At 45.6% G+C, this 24,017-nt stretch overlaps 1 protein-coding gene across 1 annotated transcript in view; it reads right to left on the bottom strand.

The window, feature by feature from the left end:
• Nucleotides 1-3,134: 3,134 nt before the first annotated feature.
• The window catches only part of EPB41L4B (erythrocyte membrane protein band 4.1 like 4B), a 152,446-nt gene continuing 131,563 nt past the window's right edge, over nt 3,135-24,017 (bottom strand). The window contains 6 exon segments of the mRNA XM_026456265.1: nt 3,135-3,645; nt 5,541-5,569; nt 5,572-5,686; nt 10,776-10,844; nt 20,305-20,382; nt 22,580-22,757. Of these exon segments, the coding sequence (XP_026312050.1) occupies nt 3,496-3,645; nt 5,541-5,569; nt 5,572-5,686; nt 10,776-10,844; nt 20,305-20,382; nt 22,580-22,757 (619 nt within the window). The 3' untranslated portion in view covers nt 3,135-3,495.

The following is a 24,017-nucleotide window of genomic DNA, read 5'->3' as shown; positions in this document are numbered from 1 at the left end:
GTGAACCACCGTGCCCAGCCTAACAATATTATTCATAATAGCCAAAAAGCAGAAGCAACCCAAATATCTATCAACTGATGCAAGTGATGACTGGATAAGCCAAATATGGTATATCCATATAATAACACATTATTCAGCCATAAAAAGGAGTGCAGTTCTGATACATGCTACAACATGGATGAACCTTGAAGACACTATGTTAAGTGAAAGAAGCCAATCACAAAAGACTATACATTGTTTGATTTTCTTTATATGAAATTTCCAGAAGAAGCAAATCCATAGACAGAAAGTAGATTAGTGGTTGCCAGGTGATGCTGGGGGTCAGAATCAGTAGTGACTGCTAACAGATATGGGTTTCCTTTTGGCATGATGGAAATGTTCTGGAGTGAGATAGTGGTATGGTCTGCACAACATTGTGAATGCATTAGGAACCACTGAATCGTATGCTTTAACATGGTTATAGTGATGAATTTTGAGTTTTTAAAACTGTAATTTCTGAGATGGTGAAAGATAAATATGATATCAGAATATTCCTCTGCTATATTCCTGTGGGATATAAAATTCTGGGTACATGCAAGTGGGATCTTCTGAATGCCCTAGGATCTCAAACTCTTCAAACACAGAATTTCCTGTGCAGTCTACAACCCATAAAGCTGTGGGTTGCAGGTTTCCCAGACCCCTTGCAGTAACATTCCATGCCCACCGGGAATCTGCAGTAAGTTTGGAGCCCTAGCTCTGGAAAGACTGTCAGTAAGCTGATTGTTTCCCTCTGGACATAAGGTGTGTGTTGTGTGCCCATATGGTGCTGTTGTTTGGGTTTAAAATATATAAAAAAATGTGAAACAATTGTGCCAATTCATTTTCATCCCTATGAATCCATCCAGCACAATTTCATCTTCTCAGTCACAATGCCAAGCACCCATCATTCACTTAAATAGGCAAATAACCAGGACAACTGCTGAAACCATGGAATCCTCTTATTTTACTGGTTAGAGGTGAGCTGCCAAAGGTACTGGGTTTTCAAATACAGTAACAGCCAACTTGTTTGTGGTCAGACTTCCAGTGACGTCAACCTTCAGAAACTTCAATGTCTGTGAACTCAGGGGGAAGAGGGGAAGAAGCAGGAAGCCCAGAGCCTCCTGGAAACACTGGCCAAAAAGCCCATGCATCCCTCCTTGGAAACCAAGCAAATCTGACACATATGAAATACTGGCTTTCCTGGCTTCCCCAAGAAACCTTCAGCTTTGCCCTGGAGGTTTCCATCAGCAAGCAGGAGGTAAAGAGCAGAAGCCTCAGAAAGCAGGTTAGAAGAGGAAGAGGGTGCTGGGTTGGCAAGAAGTGACAGCCCCATATTGTACGGGAACATATTTTGTATCATGTGCACAAGATAAAGAACAGCTAAAGCTGTTTTAAAAGTATAGCCGGGGGACATGGGGGGTAAAAGGCCCCAAACGCTACAATTGCCCCGGATAGCTCCACTGATAGAGCAGAGAGCAGTAAAAAAACCATCAGTCAGAAGAGCATAATATCCTATAAAAGGCCAAGCCAAGCCCTACACATATTGATAGCTCTTAATGATATCACTGCACCATACCAAGGTACAAAAGGGGCTGATGTTTATAATCGTGACCATGACTCATCAAGAAAAGGTTAAATACTCTCCAGTATACTCTGTTTACTAAGGCAGGGAAGTATGTAATACATTTTAGAAAGATTTCCCTCAAAAAAAAAATATTAAAATTTTAAAGATTCAGCACTTAAAGGGTTAATCCTCGGTTATCTGAATATTCGCGTACATTCCTCATTTTACAACAATACTAGTAAATGAGGCATTACCTTTTTTATAGTCATTAGTATGAAATTATTGGCACCATTCAGTTTTAAGGAGAGGGACAGGAGAGCAAACTATACAACATAAAAATACAATTCTGATACAAATATATGAGATCAGTTCCTCTTAACAAGTGGTCATAAGAAATGAATGAACATTTTACACACACGGAAGTACAACTAGTAAATCATCACATGGAAAAGTGCTCAGCCTTGCTAGCAATTAATGAAATAAAACAACTCTTCAAGAACAACTATACATACCTATTAAACTAGCGAAAATAAATAAAAATGGCAAAACCCAATACTGGCAGAGCTACTGGTAAATAGAAATGCTTATACATTGCTGGTGGCATCATAAATTGTCAAGGGGATTCAAGCATTCAGAGGGGGTGGGGAGGCTAAACTAGATGACCTTTAAGGTCCTTCCAACCCAAAGATTGGATCTTTCTAGAAAGCAATCTGGCAATATAAAACAAGAGCTATAAAATACTTCATGCTCTTTGACCTTGTAATCCCTCTTTGGAGATATTCCTAAGGGAATAATCCAAAAGAAGGAGCAGTTTTTTTTTTTTTTTTTTTTTTTTTTTTTTTTTTACAGACATTCATAGCAGCACTATTTATAAGAGTGAAAAATTAGATATAACTCAAATATCTAATGATGGGGTGAAGTGAGGTTAACCATGTTACATGGATATAAAGACATTTAAATTGGTGAGAGTAGAATCTGTGTTGATAAGAGGAGACAAGTGTTAGGCGGAGAAGTAAAACAAAAGATAATGTACACAATGATCATAGCTATGTAAAAATATGTGTGTATTCATCGAGAAAGCTAGAGAACTAATTTAGAGGGATATTTTGTGGTTAGGGGGTTCCTTTATTCCTGCAAAGTTGTTCAAGTGCATTAATAAAAATTTAAAAACACATTTCTTGAAACTATATAAAAAGAGCAAAATTTCTTCTGATCAAGATTCTATCAATAGGACATGAATTGATCAACTTTAGAAATAATTTTCCTTGATAGAACTCCCAAATAAATCTTCTTGATATTGAATCATCTTAACCTTATAAGGATTTTTAGACAACGTAAGCTACCATTTCCTACTTTGGGTTCAATGACAAATTCTATTTATTCCAAATAATATCATATCCAAAGAGTTCACAAGTTAAATTATATTTCAGAGTAAGCTGAAGTACCTTCAGTCATAGTGATATGTAACTTTCTTTTTTTAGTTCATCTACTCACATCTGAATACAAATGAATGTTAAAGACTTTATAAGATCTGTGTATTTATCAGTGTAAATGAAAAACCAGCAATAAAGAATTATTCTTTCATTAAAAATGACTCTTTAACAAACAGTCAAAGCTCGGTGCAAGTTTCAATCATACAAAATCAAATGGTTGAAATTGATAGTAAAGAATCCCATATCGTATTAACCCCTGTGGTTATTAACAGTTACACACAGGTACTTCTGAAAAGGAATCCCGTTTTCCTATCTTTCTTTTCCTAGACTTATCAAATCCTGTCTCAACTATATAGAGTAATAGAAAAACTCTAATGCTTAGGAGACATAAAATAACTTTTCCCTTAAAAGTCAAGCCAGAAATTGGCTTCAACTAACCATGGAGACCTGGGCGAACAGAGCACACATTTGTATGTTGTGCTAGAGTGAGCACACAAAGCCCGAAGAAAGAAGACGGACAGAAGGCACCATGCCATCTTCCAGGTGACAAGGGGAGAATTTCACAGTTCGGTCATCAATAGTCTTTTCATCATTTTCTCTCTCTCCAGTTCCTGCCGGAGTGTCTCCGCACTAAAAAAAATATAAATAACAAAATAGTGAGACAATCCCTCAAAAACTGCAGAAGCAGACAGCTTAAGTATCATCTCCCAGGTTCTTTCCTGATCTCAGTATTGGACTTTCTTTTTTAGGCTCCTTGAGGACTCCCTAAATTTGCTAGCATTACAGTGATCTGAAATTGGCTACGTATTCATTTCCCAGTCCCACTAGGCTGAGAGTTCCTGACTGACTATATGTCATTCATCTCTAAACCTCCAGAGCCTTGCACAGTATCTGGTGCATGGCAGCCACTCAGTAGTCTTTTTTTTTTTTTTTTTTTTTTGAGATGGAGTCTCACTCTGTCGCCCAGGCTGGAGTGCAGTGGCACGATCTTGGCTCACCACAACCTCCACCTCCCAGGTTCAAGCGATTCTTCTGTCTCAGCCTCCAGCATAGCTGGGATTACAGGCACATGCCACCATGCCAAGCTAATTTTTTGTATTTTAGTAGAGACAGAGTTTCACCATATTGCCCAGGCTGGTCTCAAACTCCTGAGCTCAGACAATCCACTTGCCTCGGCCTCCCAAAGTGCTAGGATTATAGGCATGAGCCACCACACCTGGCCCTCAGTAAAGTCTTTCGAATGAAGATGTCCAGGGGTTAGATTTATTTAAATCATGCTTTAAATTGGTTTCATATGCATTTTCTCCCAGGTTTTCATTTGATGAATACCTTAGGGAATGTTGTAACAAATAATTAATTATATTTTAATGAATAAAATTGAATGAAATAAAATTGGCTGTTTTAAGAAGCTGCCTCTGACTTTTTGGACCTCAGGTCCAGTTGCATATCTATGTACCCTGCCTCCACTGTTTAAACACACACACACACACACACACAGAGTAAATATACATCTTTTCATTGTTTTTAGTTAGAGATGGGGCCTTGCTATGTTGCCCAGGCTGGACTTGAACTCCTGAACTCCTGGCCTCAATTGACCCACCCACCTCTGCCTCCTGAGTAGCTGGGATGACAGGCATGAGCCACAATGCCTGGCAAAATACACATCTTTAAAGGAACTAACCAAGTTTAATAATTTCATTCAGGGTAGAAAACAAAGTTTCTACTATAGCCAACAAGGCCCTACGCAGTGTGGCCTTAACCCACAACTTCATAGGCCTCCTCTGTTGTCATTCACTCTGCTCTGGCCATGCTGGCCCCTTAAACTTCCTTAACCATGTCAGGCACATGCTTCCGCAGGAGCCTTAGCACTGGCTGGTTCCTCTCTGCGCAGTACTCCTCCCAGGTATCTGCAGCTTTGTCTGCAACCCCTTTCAGGGCTCTGCTTAAATGCCACCTCACTGAGGCCATCATCCCACAATACCTTATTACCTTTCACAGTTTTATGTTCCTCCCTATCCCTTGTCAGTATCACACACACACACACTCATTTGTTGTCTATCTCCTCTCACAGCCTACCCTTTGTAAACATTTCTTTCTTTTTCTTTCTTACTTTTTTTTTTTTTTTAGCCAAAGTCTCACTCTGTTGCCCAGGCTGGAGTACACTGGTGCAATCTCGGCTCACTGCAACCTCCACCTCCCGGGTTCAAGCAATTCTCCTGCCTCAGCCTCCCAAGTAGCTGGAATTACAGGTGTGCGCCACCACACCTGGCTAATTTTAGTAGAGATGGGGTTTCACCTTGTTGGCCAGGCTGGTCTTGAACTCCTGGCCTCAAGAGATCCTCCCTTGTACTGGGATTACAGGTGTGAGCCACCATGCCTGGCCCCTTTATAGACATTTCAATAAATACAGAATAAATGAAAGAACGTAGGAAAAGGCTGTAGGTGTCACAAACACAATGAACCTAGAGTGTCCCTGGTTTCCCCGTCACCAGAATTACCTGTTGGTACCTGCTGACCTGACCTACCTGGCTGCCAGAGAAACAGGTTTCCGGGTGGTGTAAATGGTCTGCACTGTGGAGACGGTCTCTGTCAAAGGCCTCAGGGTCGCTGCTGGGATCAGCGGGGAAGACGGGCCAGGACAACACTGTAATTTACTGTCTCTGAAGTCTGCCTGGAGAAGAAACAGGGAAGAGGAGATCAACCTCAATTTGGGTTCCATTTTCACACTGCCAGTTGCTCCCTACGCCTTACTCTACAGTTCCTGTTCTTTTTCACTACCAGCTATAATTGATTGTCATTTTAAGTGATTTTACTTTGTGCCAGACACCATGCTAAGTACTTGACACATATTAACTCTTGACAACCCTTTAAGGTAGCAATCATATTTCCTCACATCTTAGGCACCATCAGTTGTAAGATACACCATTTTTGCATTTGCCACACAGAAAGAAACATGTTGCCATTTAAATTTTGTCATGCCCTCTATCAAACTTTGTTATACCCAGTAGTAAACATTCTGATATCGGGAAATGTTAAAAGGTGAAAAGATTTATATTTTAAAGCTGATTTTATGGGGAAAAGCGAGGCTCAGAGAGGTTAAGTAATCTGCCCAAGGTCACACAGTCAGTAAGTGTTAAGAACAGTATTCAGAACAAGAACGCTGACACCATAACTGGTGTTTTTCATTACTGTAGCAATGGTTCCCAAAGTATGGGCCCCAGACTAGCAGCATCAGCATTATCTTAAAACTTGGTAAAAATGCAAATTCTCAGGCCTCATCCAAGACCACTGGGACCGAAGAATGCCTGGGGATGAAGTCCAACACTACATGTTTCAACAAGACCTCCAGATGATTCTTTTTGAGGAATTACAATAAAGTTTCAGAACTACTGGTGTACAGTATACTGTCTCATTTGGAGAGGATAATATATTCTTGTCATTTTCATTATATAGCAAACTATGCTCATTACTTTTATATAGAAAGCTTAGAAGATATATAAAAGTAGATCAGGCTGGGCGCGGTGGCTCACACCTGTAATCCCAACACTTCGGGAGGCTGAGGTGGGTGGATCACCTGAGGTCAGGAGTTCAAAACCACCCTGGCCAACATGGCAAAACCCCATCTCTACTAAAAATACAAAAAATCAGCCAGGTGTGGTGGCACGTGCCTGTAATCCCAGCTATGCAGGAGGCTGAGGCAGGAGAATCACTTGAACCTGTGGGCAGAGGTTGCAGTGAGCCGAGGTTGTACCACTACACGCCAGCCTGGGCAACAGATCAAGACTCTGTCTCAAAAAAAAAAAAAAGTAGATCAGTGAAGAAATTCTGTAATTCTTGTACTAGTAGTCATTGTGTTCTTCATTTCCATATACTTCACTAGTAGTCATTGTACTAGTAGTCATTGTGTTCTTTATTTCCATATACTTCAAGGAAAAAAAAAAAAGCCAGCTTCACTAAAGAATGACCTTGAAGAAGCAGTAAAAATTACTTATATTATTAAATCTCAACCCTAAGTATCTTATCTTTTTTATATTTGTTGAATAAGGAAATGAATGAGTGAATTAATGAACAAGCTTTCACTGGAACAAAGCAGTTAACAGAAGGACAGAGCCAGGTTAGAAAGAAGCATGTGGAACAGAAATCTGGCCAGAGTCAGGCAGGGGTCCCCACCCTAGATGGACCAACGTACTCAGCTCAGTATCAGCAGAGACCCAGTTAATAGGCCTGAATACAAAGTAGAAACTGGTTTCAGGATCAAGCAAGAGCCCAGCTGTTGAAACCCAGCTCCATCAATGCTAGATCAACGGCCAGACCAACTTTGTGCAGAGCTTCCCAGCGCTGCTAAACAACCCCTGTCACTGTGATAGATCTGGAGGCCTGTGGAGAGGCCAAACCTGCAGCAAGTTCAAGTGTCATGATCGTGGCAGGAAGGAGATGAGAACACTACACACAGGAGTGAGAAAATTGAGAAGCTGAAGCCCATGAGCCTGGCTTCTGTTACCACCCAGCTGTCACTGCCTCCCTAGTCATTGTTTCCAGTCTAGTCCACTCTCTTGAGTTACAGACTTGGATTTCCAACTGCCCATTCATTGTGTCCACCCGGACGTTTCAAAGGCATTTCTAATCCATCATGGCCAAAGGCAAACTCATCTCTCCCAACCAAGTCTTTTTCCAACTTTCCTTATCTCAGTGAATGGACCCATTGTCCATCCACATTCTGCAAATCAGAAATCTGGGAACCATTTCTGACCCTCTCTCTGCCTCATCTAATCCTGTATCTTACCAGCCTCCTAAATATCTTCCCCATCTGTGCACTTCTCTCCACTTCCACCAACAAAACCACTCTGGGTCAAGCTCCCAGCTCTCTCTCCCTTAAGCCACTGTCCTGCGTTTCCAGGCTACTGTTCTGAATCCACTCTGCCTGGATGTCACTGTCCTCCCACTGTGATCACAGGGATCCCTTCCAAGTGCATCTGCCCTGTCACTACCCTGCTCAAAGTCCCTCAAAGATTTCCTGTTGCTCCTAGGATGGAGATCAGAATCCCTACTGTGGCCTACAAGGCCCCTCCAGTTTTGTCACCACCTACATCTCCTTCCTCCTCTCTCACCCAGCTCCACTTGCTTTCCGTATCCCAGTCCCACTGGCCTGCTTTTCAGTCCCTTGAATGTGTGATGATCCCACCCACTCTGGGGGTCTGGCTCATGCTGTTCCCTCTGCCTGCTCCAGCTGTCTTCAAGCCACTCTTGCTCAGTTCTTCAAAGTTCCAGCGTGGTTTCTGCCATTGGCTTCCTGCTCCATTTTGGCCCCCAGCTTTCAGGAAGGGCTTCCCTGAGTGTCTCACAGCACTGCCAAGGCTGGGCAGAAGGCCAGAGTGCCCCACTACAGCCAACCAAGGGAGGTGGAGCCGGAGCTTCCAGCTGGGGAGCTGTGTCCAGCAAGACTGCAGGAAGCCAGGATGAGTGTCAGGGAAATAGCATCTAACATCCTGGCAGAGCCCCGTGTCTCTGCCCTCTCATTCTTAAAAGGCAGATGCTGGAAGCAGCTCATGACCCTAGAAATGGACTGTTCTAGGAACCTGTTTTTTCCTCTGCCTGCCCTGCTGGACACCTTCCCACCTCTGCTCATCCTCTGAAACTTGAATCAGCCACTGCTCTCTCCCTCCCTATGTGGTTGAAGCCATGTGGGGTAGTGGCCATTATCCATCTCATAAGACTGCACTTAGAGCTACCCATAGCCACTCACAGCCCACCTCACAGATCCTCCAGACGGCATAAAAACCCTTTAGAAGGAGCTTCAGGGATCATGGAAATTGCAAGCTCTGGTTCCTGGGAGGAGGACAGAGTGAGAGGAAGGAGGAGTGGACCCCAGATTCCTCACTTCTGCTCCATCTAATTGCTCAAAATACAGTGAACTTCTGCAGAAGCTTTCATTTAAAGAATGAGTTGAGCCCTGAAAAGAAGCATGAACATTGTCAAACTCTCTCATTTTGCAGATGAGGAAACTACAGCATTTAAACATTTGGCAGAATTTTTAAAAAAATCAAGACAGGGTCTCACTCTGTTGCCCAGGCTGGAGTCCAGTGGTGCAGTCATAGATCACTGTAGCCTCAGCCTCCTGGGCTCCAGAGATCCTCCTGCTTCAGCCTCCTGGGTAGCTGAGACTACAGGCAGCTAATTTATTATTATTATTATTATTATTATTATTATTATTTTGTAGAGACAGGGTCTCGCTATGTTGCCCAGGCTGATCTCGAACTCCTGGTCTCAAGCGATCCTCCCACCTCAGCCTCCTAAAGTGCTGGGATTACGGGCATGAGCCACTATGCCTAGCCTTGGCAGAATAAATAAGCTGCCCAGTGACACCCAGAGAGGTGGTGACAAGAAGTCTGTTGTCAGGACAACTTGTTCTTGTTCATCACACGACCCTGTCTCTCCAGCCTTGAGAAACAACAATCATGCCTGACGGGTGTGGGATGTTTTGTGGTTAGTAAAACACTTTCAGATTCTTGGTCCCTTTTGATCCTTGCCCCAACAGGATATGAGGAGGATATTCTTATTACTACTTTCACCTTAAGTAAGAAGAAGGGACAGGCACGGTGGCTCATGCCTATACTCCCAGCACGCTGGGAGGCCAAGCTAGGAAGATCACTTGAGCCCAGGAATTCAAGACCAGCCTAGGCAACATAGTGAGACCTCATCTCTAAAAGCAAAAAAGAAAAAGCTGCTGGTGGTCAGGGTGGTAAAGTAACCTACCTAAGACCACACCAGTATCAAGATCCAACCCCAAAGAATTGAAAACAGGTGTTCAGACAGATACATGTACACACATATGCATAACAGCACTATTCACAATAGCCAAAAGGTGAAAACAACCCCAAAACCCCCCAAAAATGAGTGGATAAACAAATTGCAGTATATAGATACAATTGAATAATATTCCATCATAAAAAGAAATGAGGCTGGGCACAGTGACTCATGCCTGTAATTCCAACACTTGGGAGGCTGAGGCGGGTGGGTCACCTGATGTCAGGAGTTTGAGACCAGCCTGGCCAACATGATGAAACTCCATCTCTACTAAAAATACAAAAATTAGCCAGGCGTGGTGGCAGGCACCTGTAATCCCAGCTACTCAGGAGGCTGAGGCAGGAGAAACGCTTGAACCCAGGAGGTGGAGGTTGCAGTGAGCTGAGATCATGCCACTGCACTCTAGCCTGGGCAACAGAATGGATCTCAATCCATCTCAAAAACAAACAAACAAACAAAAAAAGAAATGAAGTATTGACACATGCGTGGATGAACCTCACATACATTAACGCTAAGTGAAAGAGGCCAGTCACAAAAGGTCACATATGATACAATTCCATTTATACGAAACATCCAGACTAGGTAAATCCATAGACACAGAATGCAGACTGGTGGTTGCTAGCCGGTAGGAACAAGGGGAAAATGAAGAGGAACTATTTAATGGGTGTGAGGTTTTTGGAGGATGCAATAAAAATGTACTAGAACTGACAGAAGTGGTCAACGCACTACACTGTGAATGTACTATCACTGAATTGTCACTTTAAAATGGTTAATTTTATGTCAATGTCACGTCAATAAAATAGAGGCCGACTGCAGATCCAAGTTTCTTCCCAACCTCACAGAGTTCAACGGTGATCAAAAGACGCAGTTGACCTTGCTGTCCGGCATCCCACAGAAAAGCACACCACATGGGAACAAGGGTTTAAAATGCACATCTGTTTTCTGGATCTACTTACAGTAAACTGTGGCCCTGTGGTGAAAGTATCAGGAAACGGGTTCATTGGATCAGCCGGGAATGTTTTTATCTTTAAAAGAGAGAAAGACAAGGGGGTTACCTTCAGATTAGAAAACAAAGTTTTGCAATCTTTGGCAGAGCACCTTTAAAACAGAACTGAAGGATTCAGGGGTGCCCCCGGGGAGCCTTCATTACTCGTGTAAGGGCACATACAAAGGGTCCCTCAGGAGTGTGGGCTGGTGGTTGTATCTGTGCCTGGCGTTGGACTGCAGGGCAGGGCTCAGCAGGGATGGCAGCCTGGAGTCTCGTGTTCCTAGCGCGCCCCCACACTTGCCTTGCCCTGGAGTTGCCTTCAGCGATATCTGCTTGGCCTTCCAGGCCTGACTTATAAAAAGCCACAATCAAGGTGGATAATGAGGGAGTCAGAGCTGCCTGGGGTGGCTTCTGATGACTTCTCCATAGCTGTGGGAATGGCCTAGAGGCTGCTGAGAGGTCACATCCTGGGACACGGTCTCTCACAGCAGCAGGGTACAAGGAGGCTCGGCTAACTAAGCCAGAAAATATTCCCTGTCTAATCACTTCAGTTACGGGACTCTCTGTACACTTTGGCCAATTGAGGGAGACCTCAGGGAAACCCATGGAAGCATGGGAGAATCCTGCCCCCATGGCCTTTGGGAACAGAAGGCTGGATGCACAAAGATGCCCACTGCCGGGAGTGCCTGTAGTACTCAGCTAGTCTGAAAGAGGCCAGATGAACAGCTGATGAGGTAGCGGTGGCAAAAAAGACTCTTGACTTCCATGTCTTTCTCTTTGGTCATTTTGTCTTTGGCCTCCTAGAGGCCTTGGGAAATGGGAGGGCTTATTTTTTCAAACCAGCCTAGGGTATGCCATCAGGCCCAGGGGCCTGATGACTCTGGCACTAGCTTTGAGTGCAATTCCTGGGGCACAGAAACTGTCCGCACACCTGCTGATGAATGCATACCATACCACCCGCCAGCAGAGGGCTGCAGGCAAGACACTAAGGCCACCACTGCCCAGGGGGCAGCCAGCTTTGTGTGTCTCGAGGTCTTGCCTGTGGACACTGGGATAGCTCCTCGATGCTCTTGAGTGGCTCCAATGGGAGGGTGAGGCAGGGATGAGGAAGAACACATTAGCTCAGACCCAAATCAGCCAAGCTTTTCTGAATGGGTAAAGCAGGTCTCCCCCATGTGGGGATGACAATATCCTTGCCATGTGTACTGAGACATCCAGCCCAAGCCTGCTCCCCTTCCCCCAAATTTCTTTGGTCTCTTTACACATCTCAAAATTGCCAGAATAGGCCTGAAATTGCCTTTTGACTCAGGTACGAGAAGGACTCTTGGGGTGAAGTCTTGGGGTACATTCTCCTCTTGTTGCCTATTGGGTCAGCCTCATGCTCTGAGACCAATGTCCTAGTGGAAAGTAATAGACAGATAAATTCTCAGACCATCATGAAGCAGAGAGGGAAAGCGGTTTACTTACTTACTTACTTATTTATTTATTTATTTATTTATTTTGAGACAGAGTCTTACTCTGTCGTTCAGGCTGGAGTGCAGTGGAGTGATCTCAGCTCACTGCAACCTCCGCCTCCCGGGTTCAAGTGATTCTCTTGCATCAGCCTTCTGAGTAGCTGGGATTGCAGGCATGTGCCACAATGCCCAGCTAACTTTTGTATTTTTAGTAGAGTTGGGGTTTCACATGTTGGCCAGGCTGGACTCGAACTCCTGACCTCAGGTGATCTGCCTGCCTCAGCCTCCCAAAGTGCTGGGACTACAGGTGTGAGCCATTGTGCCCTGCCAGAAAGTGGTTTATTATTGCTATTAAAGAAAGGTAAAAGTTAACAACCTCAAAGAATTATTTTATACCTGCTGTAAATAAGAAAAATATATTTCAACAATTACACCCTGTGTTGCTAAGGCTGCAAAAAGCAAAGTCACTCTCTTCTGATGGCACTATCCGTTAGCACAAACACTTTAGAAAGGTGGCAAAAGCCAAAATCACAATATTTAATCCAGCAGGGTCTAGCCTAAGAAAATAAAATTCCTGATGCAAAAAGCTATATATGTTCTCCCGAAGAGTGACAAACAGGGAACAAAGCACACGTCCTGCAGTAAAGAATGTGTTAGGTAAATGGTAGGCCATTCACTTGATGAAATACAAACAGTCATATAATGTGGCAACAACAACAAGATAGAAACAACATAGCAGCATTAAGTGAAAAGAGAAAAACAGGAGAGAATATGGTTACTATGATTTAACTATGTAAAATTATGAATGATATGAACAGAAGGAAATATATAAAAATGACAAAAAATCATGCTAAATTGGGATGACAGGCAATTTCGTTCACATTGTTAGGTAGCACTCCCATTATATCATTAGCTTGATAAATAGCAGAAGAAGACAAGTTTAATGAAGTTTTATTTTCAATAGAAATGCAACTTAAGTGTCCATCTGTTGAGTACCAAAGCATATATTTCTCTCTGGGGAAAGCATCTATGCTGATCAAAATTCTAGGAAAACAAACTCTTCTTGATTCTTGAGACCTAGAGGCGAAGGGGGCTCCACAGCTGCGTGTTCCAGTCTGACCAGGGCCAGCTGGACTCCAAATCCTCCATCCATCTGGAGTGAGGGCACCTGTCAACGGGCTCTTCCCGAGATCTGGGGCTTCTGCACGCCCACCCAGGCTTCCACCTCGCCTGGTGGCTCCTGCCCACCTCACCTCTCCTGGCCAGGCCCCTCTCCCTGCCAGGGTACCTACCAGCCTCGTTTTGATTGGAGGGTACATGCAAACTCCAGTGGTCTCTTCCTTCATGGGGAGAGAGAGTGGAGGAGAACAGCGAGAGTGGGCACAGTGGGGGTTGCTGGCGGGCTCTGCCTGCTCACGAGGAGAGGAGAGAAGGGGAGGAGGAGGTGGCAAGAGAGGGGGAGGAGGAAGAGGAGATAGGGGAAGGGAAAGGAGAGAAAGACAGCACAGTGCAAGACAGATCTGGCAACTCCAGACTGTTCTCAAGCCAGCCTCACCCACAACCTACTTCCAGCCTCTGGCCAACTGGCTTCTGGTCCCACCCTCCACCCTCTCTCTCAGCCTTCTTTTCTCCTTTCTGTCTTTCATCAGTTGTCTCCATCATCAGAGCAGATGACACACCAAGACCCCATTCCCAGGCCTGGTAGGTAGAGGCTGTCTCCTGTGCCAGCTGCACAGAACAGGTAGTGGTTTCTCGGCACGTGGTTGAGGGTTCTGAAGCATTGTCCAGGCCAAGTCAGAAAGACAGCCAGGATGAATTAGTGATATGAGCCATGGAGGAAATGAGGAGTGGCCACACACTTGAAGCATTTGCCTTCCATGCTCAGTGCCCTCCTGCACTCTGCTGAACAAGGGCACACACTGTGTGAGTGGATATCAACAGAGGGCACCAGGAAAGAAATATATCACGGGGAAAAACATATAGTTTAATTTCTCTTTCTTTCTTTCTTTTTTTTTTTTTGAGACTCTCTCTGTCGCCCAGGCTGGAGTGCAGTGTCATGATCTCAGCTCACTGCAACCTTTGCCTCTTGGGTTCAAGCCATTCTCCTGCCTCAGCCCCCCAAGTAGCTGGAACGACAGGCATGTGCCACCATGCCCAGCTAATTTTGTGTTTTTAATGGAGATGGGGTTTCACCATGTTGGCCAGGCTGGTCTCAAACTCCTGACCTCAAGTGATCCACCCGCCTCAGCCTCCCAAAGTGTTGGGATTACAGGTGTGAGCCACCATGTCATATTTTTTTAAGAGACAGGGTCTTGCTCTGTCACCCAGGCTGGAGTGCAGTCGTGTAATCATAGCTCATGGCAGCCTTAAAATCCTGGGCTCCAGTGATCCTCCTGCCTCAGCCTCCTGAGTAGCTGGGACTACAGACATGTGCCACCATGCCTGGCTAACATTTTAATTTTTCTTTTTTATAGAGGCAACGCCTCACTATGTTGCCCAGGCTGGTCTTAAACTCCCGGCCTCCAGAGAACCCCCACCTCCTTGGTCTCCCACAGTACTGGGATTACAGGCACGATCCATTGTGCCCAGCTGTAACATATAGTTTAGGATTTCATATGTCTTGGCTCTTTGTTATCTGTGTTCAGAAAACAAACTGACTCTGTCTGACCCATAACAAGATGCATGGGCCCAGTCGTGGCATCTTGTTAATTACTGGGACACCCTGCTACTTAGCTGGAAAATACCAAACATTGTGAAAAAAGTTCCACATCCTTTGGGATATGCAGGGTTCTCCACCTTATCCTTGAATAGCACCAGGCGCCCAGCAGAGGTCCAACAGCTTGTACTGGTGAGGATGAGGTTGGTGGACAGAGGATGCTTGAGGTTAGGAGAGGGAACCACGGACAGGGTTATTTTGGGTTTCAGGGAGGGACCATTTGCTCCAGAGAACAAATACACACATCTTTTAGCTCAAGAGAGTTTCCTTAAATAGTTGATATGATCCTGCTGTGAAGAATAAAATACAGCCCCTGGGTAAGTTTCATGGAAAAATGATCAAGAAAATTGCCAGCCTCTTTTCCATCTCCAAAGTGATCTAACTCTGTCCTCTTTACAATTGTGCAGTCCTGGACAATTTCCAAAGGGCTTTTTACAACTATTATCGCACAATGGTCTTCATGATGGCCTATTTTACTATTCAAATCTGGGAGATGTAGAAATTGCGTTTGCAAAGTCTAAGTCCGTGGTTCATTTTGTTGACTGTTTCTAAATCTAGTTTTTAGTCAAGTGAATCCATCTGAATCACCTGCAGTTAACTTTTACCAGACTACTTAAAACCCTCCTGCTGCAGAAAGCTGTCTCCCCGCTGCCCTCAGGAACAGTTCCCACCACTGCCCAGGGCATCCATGCTCCAACCAGAACCAGCTACGTCAGGGACCCCAGGCCACTGGGTCTTTTCTCCTCTGATGACAGCAGGCACGCAATAGGTATTTTTTGAAGAAAACAAAAGCTGGCACAAATGACCGAGAAACATGGCCACACTGCCTAGAAGCTAAAATGTGTCCTGGCCACCAGGGTCCCAACTGAAGAACATAATGAGCGCCTTAAGGCTTTGCCGAGCATTTGACTTTCATGGTAAAGAAGTGTTGATCCGTCGCACAAGCCTTTCTGACCTTTCTAAATATGCATCTGATTGGATTGAAACAAAAGAACATCCTGGGGCTCCCACACTCTGGACTGTTGGTAAGTGAGAAGGAAATAAGATAATACATGGAATTGAATGCTGTTTTGAAATATCACTTAATTTTTTTCTCCTGGTATTTCCTTTCTTCCTTGGGTCTTTTCTGCAGGCAAGCAGCTACATTCTTCTGTACATGCTTGGCTTTTGAGTTCAAAATCTGACTCTTGGGGAAACAGAAAGATTCTCGGCACAGATAAATGATGATGAAAATGTGTAAGGCTTCTTCATCATCCAGATAGGAGAAGAGATGGCTAGTTTGGCCACTGGAGAGAAAAGTCAGAGGGAAAGGGAGAAGGAGTAGACATTAGCGAGTACTGAGCAAAGGGGCCCTGTGCAACTTTCTCCTTACACTGAGGCCGGGAAGCAGGGATTGAAGAGCAGCAAGAACCAGTCCCGCCAACACCCTCAGGTAGAGCTGATGGGATGGTAAGCGCCAGGACAGGATGGCCCCAGAACAGAATGTTGTCCAACAGGTACAGAGTCACACGTCCTGGCAGGACAGTGATCTCCACCCACCCAAAACATCCACGAAAGAACCAAAGAGAGGCCTAGATGTATTAGTGAACATGACATCATAGACCAAGTAGATTTCTCTCCACCTCCCTGTGCCCTAGGGAACACAGCTAAAATCACAGAAGGGGCACCCTAATTTGATTTGAGATTCAGCTTTAGCCCTGCTGGTAAAATTAAGTTCAAAATAAAAGTAAGTTATTGCAGCAGATGGAAACTCCCTTCTAACACCCAACCCGGGGCCTGTTTCTATGGCCTACACAGCCTTCCTCCGGCCAGGGCCCTGTCCTCCCTGACACATGAACTTTTGACTAACATGTCATGGCCCAGAAGGGATCTGGGTGCTAATTAGCTCTGCTTTGCAGTTGGGTGAGTGGTTCATGAAGCATGGGGATCAGAGAGGGACAAGCCCGAGAAAGAAAGAGTCAAGAACTCAGAAAGCATAGGTGTTGATGGTCTGTGTTACCTGGGGAGGGAAGCTAGCATGGCAGACTTGGAGTAGGGGGTGCAGGACTCTGCATTCTAGGGTCAACATCACTAATGCATCAATGTACCCTCCCCCAACTCCCCTCGTTCCATCAAAGCCAATGCCCCCAAGCACCTGCTCACATTCACACCCTAAAGAAAATAACCAACTGGAGAACAGGTGCTGTTTTGACTCACTTGCCTCCTTCCCTTCTCACCCACGTACTCTACCTCTTGCAACCCAGGCAGAAACTCAGATCTGATTATGAACTCTGATGCAGAATCGGAAATGGAAAGACGTGAAGCTGCAAAGGTTCTAAGGCTTAAGATTGCTAAATTGAGCTACCTAATAAAAGAGCTGGGGATTAGAGCAGAAAAGGTTTGGGAAAAGGAGGGGGGAAAAGCTACAAAAGCGAAGTTGGAAAGAGTGTTTCTTTGCGGAGAGCTTGAGAATGAAAGTCCCTGGAGTCAAGCAGGAATGTAAGAGAATAGAAGAAAAGGCAGAAAGAGATCAAGATGTGTTATAGGAGGTGTTAATTTAATATTCTTTAATGACTTTTTGAAAGATGCCTGTTCCAGATTGAACCTTTTTATTACTCTGGGCCCTTTGGACTGTGCTTCTTTGAAAACCACCCTACACAGAGACCAGCCACAAGTATCAAGAGTGATAAAAGTGATAAGGCTTATGCTAGTTCTTTTTTTTTTTTTTTTTTAATTTGTTTTTGGAGATGGAGTTTTGCTCTTGTCGCCCAGGCTGGAATGCAATGGTGCGATCTCGGCTCACTGCAACCTCTGCCTCCTGGGGTCAAGTGATTCTCCTGCCTCAGCCTCCCAAGTAGCTGGGATAACAGATGCGTGCCACCATGCCTGGCTAGTTTTTGTATTATTAGCAGAGATGGGGTTTCACCATGTTGGCCAGGCTGGTCTTGAATTCCTGACCTCAGGTGATCCACACGCCTTGGCATCCCCAAGTGCTGAGGTTACAGGAATAATACCACCATGCCTGGCTTTTTTTTTTTTTTTTTTTTTTTTTGACGGACTCCCACTTTGTTGTCCAGGCTGGAGTGTAGTGGCGCGACCTTGACTCATTGCAACCTCTGCCTCCCACATTCAAGCAATTCTCCTGCCTCAGCCTCCTATGTAGCTAGGATTACAGGCACATACTACCACGCCCAGCTAGGGTTATGTTAGTTCTGATAGTGTCTTGGTGGAACGTTGCTGAATGAAGGTAAGATCTCCAGTTCCCTGTCAGTCCAGCACTGGGCCTAGGGACCAGGATAGTGATGGGGCCTCAGGAGTCTCAGCTAGTAGGAGACAGGGGGCTAGAGATAGGCTGTAAGCTTGGCAAATGACTGCATGGAAAAAGTATTCACCAAGGAGGGGTAATTCGCTGCCTGTGTGATGAATAGCACCCGGGAAGTTCTGACATTCATGCCTGTAAAGGGCTGCTTCCTCTTCGGTGGGAAATGCTGACAGGAAGGCCCAGAGAGAGCAGCCAGAGGCAAAGGCACAGGGCTGGTGGCAAAATAACCATAGTTCATCCAGGCTGAGTCTCTTAGACCAAGGTACCTGAGCACTTCCCCTCCTCATGCTCCACTCAGCAACTCTGAGGACCAAACCTGGGCTGACAGCTTGGAGACTGTCCCAGGGCTGCACCACAGTTCAGGCTGAGACCAGGGCATCTGACCCACTTTGAGGGAGGGGACTGGCTAACAGGGAAAGAGAGAGACACATCCTGGATTGGGCCATCTGCCACTGGAATGGCAGCCCAGGGTCTAGGTTCTAGAACTGGCTTTGATACACACTTGCTATGTGACTTGGGACAAGTGTCTGCCCCTGTCTGGGTCTTGGTTTTCACATCTATATGTGAAGGACTGGATGAGATGGTCCCAACGCATTGTTCCAGCTGATAGGCTGGGGCCATTTAGTTGAGGAAACCCTGGTCACAAGTCAGGCATGGGGGTTACCCTTGCCTCCCTCTACTTCTGGCTCCTTCCTCCCGTGGATAAGGAAGCCCCTCCGTAGCTCTCACCCACAGCATCCAAGACACTGACTTGTGGAGGTGGGCCCGGTCCCCTGAGATAGAGATCTGTCCATCACCCTACCAACAGGTGGGAGAGCTGCTGCTTGCATTTCTGATGCTGGGGGAAGGAGATGGAGGGAAGAGGACCAAAGGGAGAAGCAGAAGTCCCCTCTTCCCCTCTAGGACCCTTTGGCACTCATGGAAACAGGATTCTGGAACAAAGGAAGGTCAAGGCCCATGGTACCAAGGAAAGCCCCAAATGGAGGAAGCTCTTGCCAAAAAGCCAGAGAAGGCCTGAGTACATGCACTCACGCCTCAAAGGATGCTTTGTCCTGAGGACACACATTCACTGCACACTTCAGCTGTGAAATGTTGGCTGTGTCTCAGTGCAGTACAAGGACCTCAGCTGTCCCATGCCTGGGCAGTGAAACAGGCCTATATCCATTTCATAGCTAAGTTGGAGGTACCCTGAGATGTGAGCAGCATGTCTTGGGGAGAGAGAATGAGCTTCCTGTCACTGAAGGGGTGCAAGCAGAGGCTGGACAGTCATTTGGCAGGCATCACCCCTCAGATCATGGCATCTCCGATTCTCTGCCAGATGCTGCTTCCTTTCTAATCTCAGCTTATTTGGTTCAAACAAAGAAAAGACCATTTAAATGTATAAGTAATTAAATCTACAAGCTGGACCTGCAACACAATGATCCCTAAGGGAATCTCATCACTCTTGTCAAAGCCACCATGTATTCTTTTTGGAAACTGACCCTAATTCTCAGACCCACCAGGCCCTTTACTTGTCCCCTGAAAAGCGTTTCTCACCTGCAGGAGTCCCAAAAGGGCTGCCATCCCTAAGGTGAGACCTGTATGCAGAGGATAGAAGATGGCAGGAGGTGCGAGGGGCCTGGAAAGCTGGAGTGTGGCCTTGAGCCAGTGCTTCAGACCAGATGGATCATCAGAAGCAACAGCAAGAGATTCCCTATGGGTGGGCATGCAGGGCACAGTCCAGGAAGCCAAGAAGCCAAGACCAAAACACAGAGGAGCCCTATAACTCTTGAAGTGCAGTAGACAGGCACGGGCAGGACCCCCACAACTACCTTCGGAGCAAAGGGAGCACCCCTTCCTCCCTCAAGGGCTCTAGAGGTGGAGGGACCCACAGTGCCTGACCCCTGGATGAAAGCTGATCCCTGAGCCTCCAGGACAAGAGGAAGAGGCTCCTCAACAGCAATGCCCACCTCTGTCCACCCGTCCCTCTGCCAAGATGTTTCTATGGTCTGTGGCTTTTCTGGTTTTAGCAAAATAGGAAGTTTACCAGAGGAGTGGCTTCTGTGAAATCCATCAGAAGATCACCCGGCTCCAGGGTAAAGGCACCTCCTCGGTCAGAGGGGCTCTAGGGAGACAGATAAAAACACCCCCGGTTAGAGACAGCACTGCGTCAATGATGAAGTTCACCAGAAAAGACAGACAGAGGTTCCCAGCCTCTCCTCTACACTGATCTCATTAGCGTGACAATCCCCTTGTATTTCCCTGGCCAAGCAGTATATCAAATGCTGAGACTGCATCCCAATTTTTTCATTGGTAGAAGTAGACATGATGTGGGGTGCTGTCTCTTTCAGAGCTGCAGGCAACTTTTCTTAAGTGCTCTTAGTGCTGTTTGACTGGTCTTTTGGAGGAAAAACACTTGAAAGAGTCCTCTGAATATACAAAGAGAGAGCAAAGACTTTGTCCTAGGTTAAGAGGATCAAATCCAGGCTCCTCCAGGAGCTAAACTGATCTGCACATTAAGAGCAATGGTCTTCATGGCAGATGATGGCACGTGGAATATTATGTTGCTTGCTTTTGGAAAACATTTTGTTGTCCTGCTCTGGGGTCTTAGCTGCATGGATGGCCTCGAGGTCTTTTAAGGCAGAAAAAATAAGTCCCATCAACGTGGTGCAAGGAAGGCCCCAAAGAGAGAGACGGCCAGGAGAGGGAGCCCTGTGGCCTTTGGTAGGATGCCACTTGCGTCCCCTCCACACCACCCCAACTCCCTTCTGTTTTGTAAATGTTTCTTTCAGCCTGGTTTTAACCACAGTGTGGGATATGTGATAGGAGCCTGTGTCCACATCTGAGACAAAGTTGTACAGGGGCCTCTACACAGGGGAGAATAATCCAGGCTGAGATGCCAAGAGGTGATCTACAGAGAAGCAGAGAACCTCGGTCTTGGCCAGTCGCTTGCTGAGTGCTCCAGCCAGGTTTCTGTGCAGAACACCTAAGCAGAGATATTTCCAGAGACACCTAGGGAAGGGACCAGGTGAAAGACTGGCCTTGGTAATGCAGGAGGTGGCCCTGGACCATTATTCTTTAGCTGTCACCAGGAATTGTGATCCCTGAAGCTGCAAAAGCCTCAGGCATCCAGTTTGCATGAGCACTTTAACCTCCACCGGACCTGACGCCAGCCAGGGCAAGATAGCAGATCTTATTCCGTTTTTTAAGAGGAAGAAACTGAGGCCTGAAGAAATAAAAGTTTTGGAAGTGAGTGCTGTGGCTTATGAATGGAAGAGCTGAGAACAGCCTCTGAAGCTCCGGTCTTGCCTTCAGGGCACCTGCCTCATGCACACACCTTTTCTCCAGGTAGTTGCACAGACCACTGCAACCTCTGACTTGTATCCACTTGGATAGCAATAGGTTCAACTGTATTTGGACCAGTTGCCAAAGAGTGATTGTAGCTAGAGGTCTTTCTTTCTTTCTTTCTTTTTTTTTTTTTTTGAGGCGGAGTCTTGCTCTATCGCCCGGACTGGAGTGCAGGGGCCGGATCTCAGCTCACTGCAAGCTCCGCCTCCCGAGTTTACGCCATTCTCCTGCCTCAGCCTCCCGAGTAGCTGAGACTACAGGCGCCCGCCACCTCGCCCAGCTAGTTTTTGTATTTTTATTAGAGACGGGGTTTCACCGTGTTAGCCAGGATGGTCTCGATCTCCTGACCTCGTGATCCGCCCGTCTCGGCCTCCCAAAGTGCTGGGATTACAGGCTTGAGCCACCGCGCCCGGCAGCTAGAGGTCTTTCAAAGAAAACCAGGAAAAATATCTTGTGTAAAGCCTTTGTCATAGCCCGTTCACATCTCAGGCAATTTCCTGAAATTTCAAACCAGCAAATGGAATACTATTTCCTATTTTCAAACTACGAATACCAGCTATATGACATAAGGAAAGGGATGGGGATACTTCTGTTTTTGCTCCTCCAAACTGTTCACTATGGTTGGGGGGAATCATTTCTCTCTATCTTCACAGTGGACTAATAGCTTATTATAGAGATGAGATTCTAAATGAAAATTGCCCTCAAAAATCTCTTACATTGCAATTAAAGTACAACGAACCTGATTTTATATTTCACTTATTCTCTCGCAAACAGTTGGTTTGTATTTTGGGGTCAAGTTATATAAAAACATGTTCTGGTTGTTGCTGTTGTTTTATGAGTACACACAACTGATTATGCAAAATTTAAATTTGATTATGCAAAAATGAAATACATGCACCAGATGCTACTCAGTAAATTGATACTGAACTCCCAGCAAGTGTGGCTGCTTGCCAGGGCTTTCCACCCCACACTACCTTGGCCCCGGGGGACAGCTGGCCTTTGCCTTCTGACTTGTGAGGCGAGCTGACATGCTGGACCTTGGGAGACGGCAGCGGCACGGAGACTTGTGTGGCGGCAGTTGTGGTGTTTGTGGTTGTAGCTGTGGTCACTCCCACTGCCTCGGCCAGGTCTGGAGGGAGGTCGTCTTCATCACTGCGGTTACTAAAAGCACATGAAGCTCTGCTCATTACAATAATAAACAGGCTGTGAGGAGTGGACAGAGGATGGGCAGGGGTGGGAAGACCAGGGATGGGGACCGGGGGTTCCCAAACAGATGTCCACCAGATGTCCAGCTTGCAGGATCCAATACTCTTTTTTGCCAAAACAAATTTGGGCTGTATTTTCTGTCATTTGCCAGGGTGTTGTTTTGTTTTGGTGGTAAAATATACACAATATGACATTTATCATTTTAACTGCTTATAAATATAAAATTCAGTGGCATTAAATGCATTCAAAATATTGTGCAACCATCGCCACTATCCGTCCCCAAAACTTTTTCATCAGTGACAACAGAAACTCTGTATTGATATTGAACGATAACTCCCCAAGCCCCTCCCTGCAGCCTCCGGTAACATCAATGCCACTTTCTGTCCCAATGAATTTGCCTGTTCTAGGAACCTCACGTAAGTGGAATCACACACTCTCTGTTCCTCTGTGTCTGGCTGATTTCAGTCACCATAATATTTTTAAGGCTCATCCACATTGTAGCATATATCAAAATTTCGTTTCTTTTTATGATACAAAAATTCCATTATACAGATATACCACATTCTGTTTATCCATTCATCTGTTGATGGACACTTGGCTTGTTTCCACTCTTTTGGCTATTATAAATAATGCTGCCATGAACACGGGTGTACAAACATCTGTTTCACTCTCTGCTTTAAGGGTGGTGAAGGGGACTCCAGGCCACTGTCCCTAAGGATCTGCTGTGTACAGCTTCTGGAGCCACCCTTGCATAGGGGTTGTAATTTAGAATGATGGCTGAGCTCAAGAATGTAGATACAAGACCCATGACAGACAGGCACCAATGCAGGCTGTGCAGAGTCACTGGTAAGGCCTCAGCCCAGCACGGGGCCATGTGGGAACACGAGGCCAGGGGACACAGCTGCAGTGCAGATGGGGTTGACTGAGGGGTTCCTGAGAGGTTTTAGATTATTCTGCTTATGGAGAAGCTTCAAGGGAAGGCCTTAGGATTCATTACTAAAAAGGGGAAAAGGTGAGAATTGAATAAGTATGTGGAAAAATTAATAATATACCAAGTATTTGGATCCACATAGATGACATAGGTCAGATGGGTTATGCATTCATTCACCCACTTAATTTTCATGCCGACCCTGTCTATTACTATCTCCATTTTTCAGAGAATCAGATGGCATTTAGCAGCTGATTGTGAAATTATTTGTTCAAGGT

Source organism: Piliocolobus tephrosceles, chromosome 14 (assembly GCF_002776525.5).
Source record: "Piliocolobus tephrosceles isolate RC106 chromosome 14, ASM277652v3, whole genome shotgun sequence".
Lineage (NCBI taxonomy): Eukaryota > Metazoa > Chordata > Mammalia > Primates > Cercopithecidae > Piliocolobus > Piliocolobus tephrosceles.
This window is presented reverse-complemented; position numbering and strand designations above follow the sequence as displayed.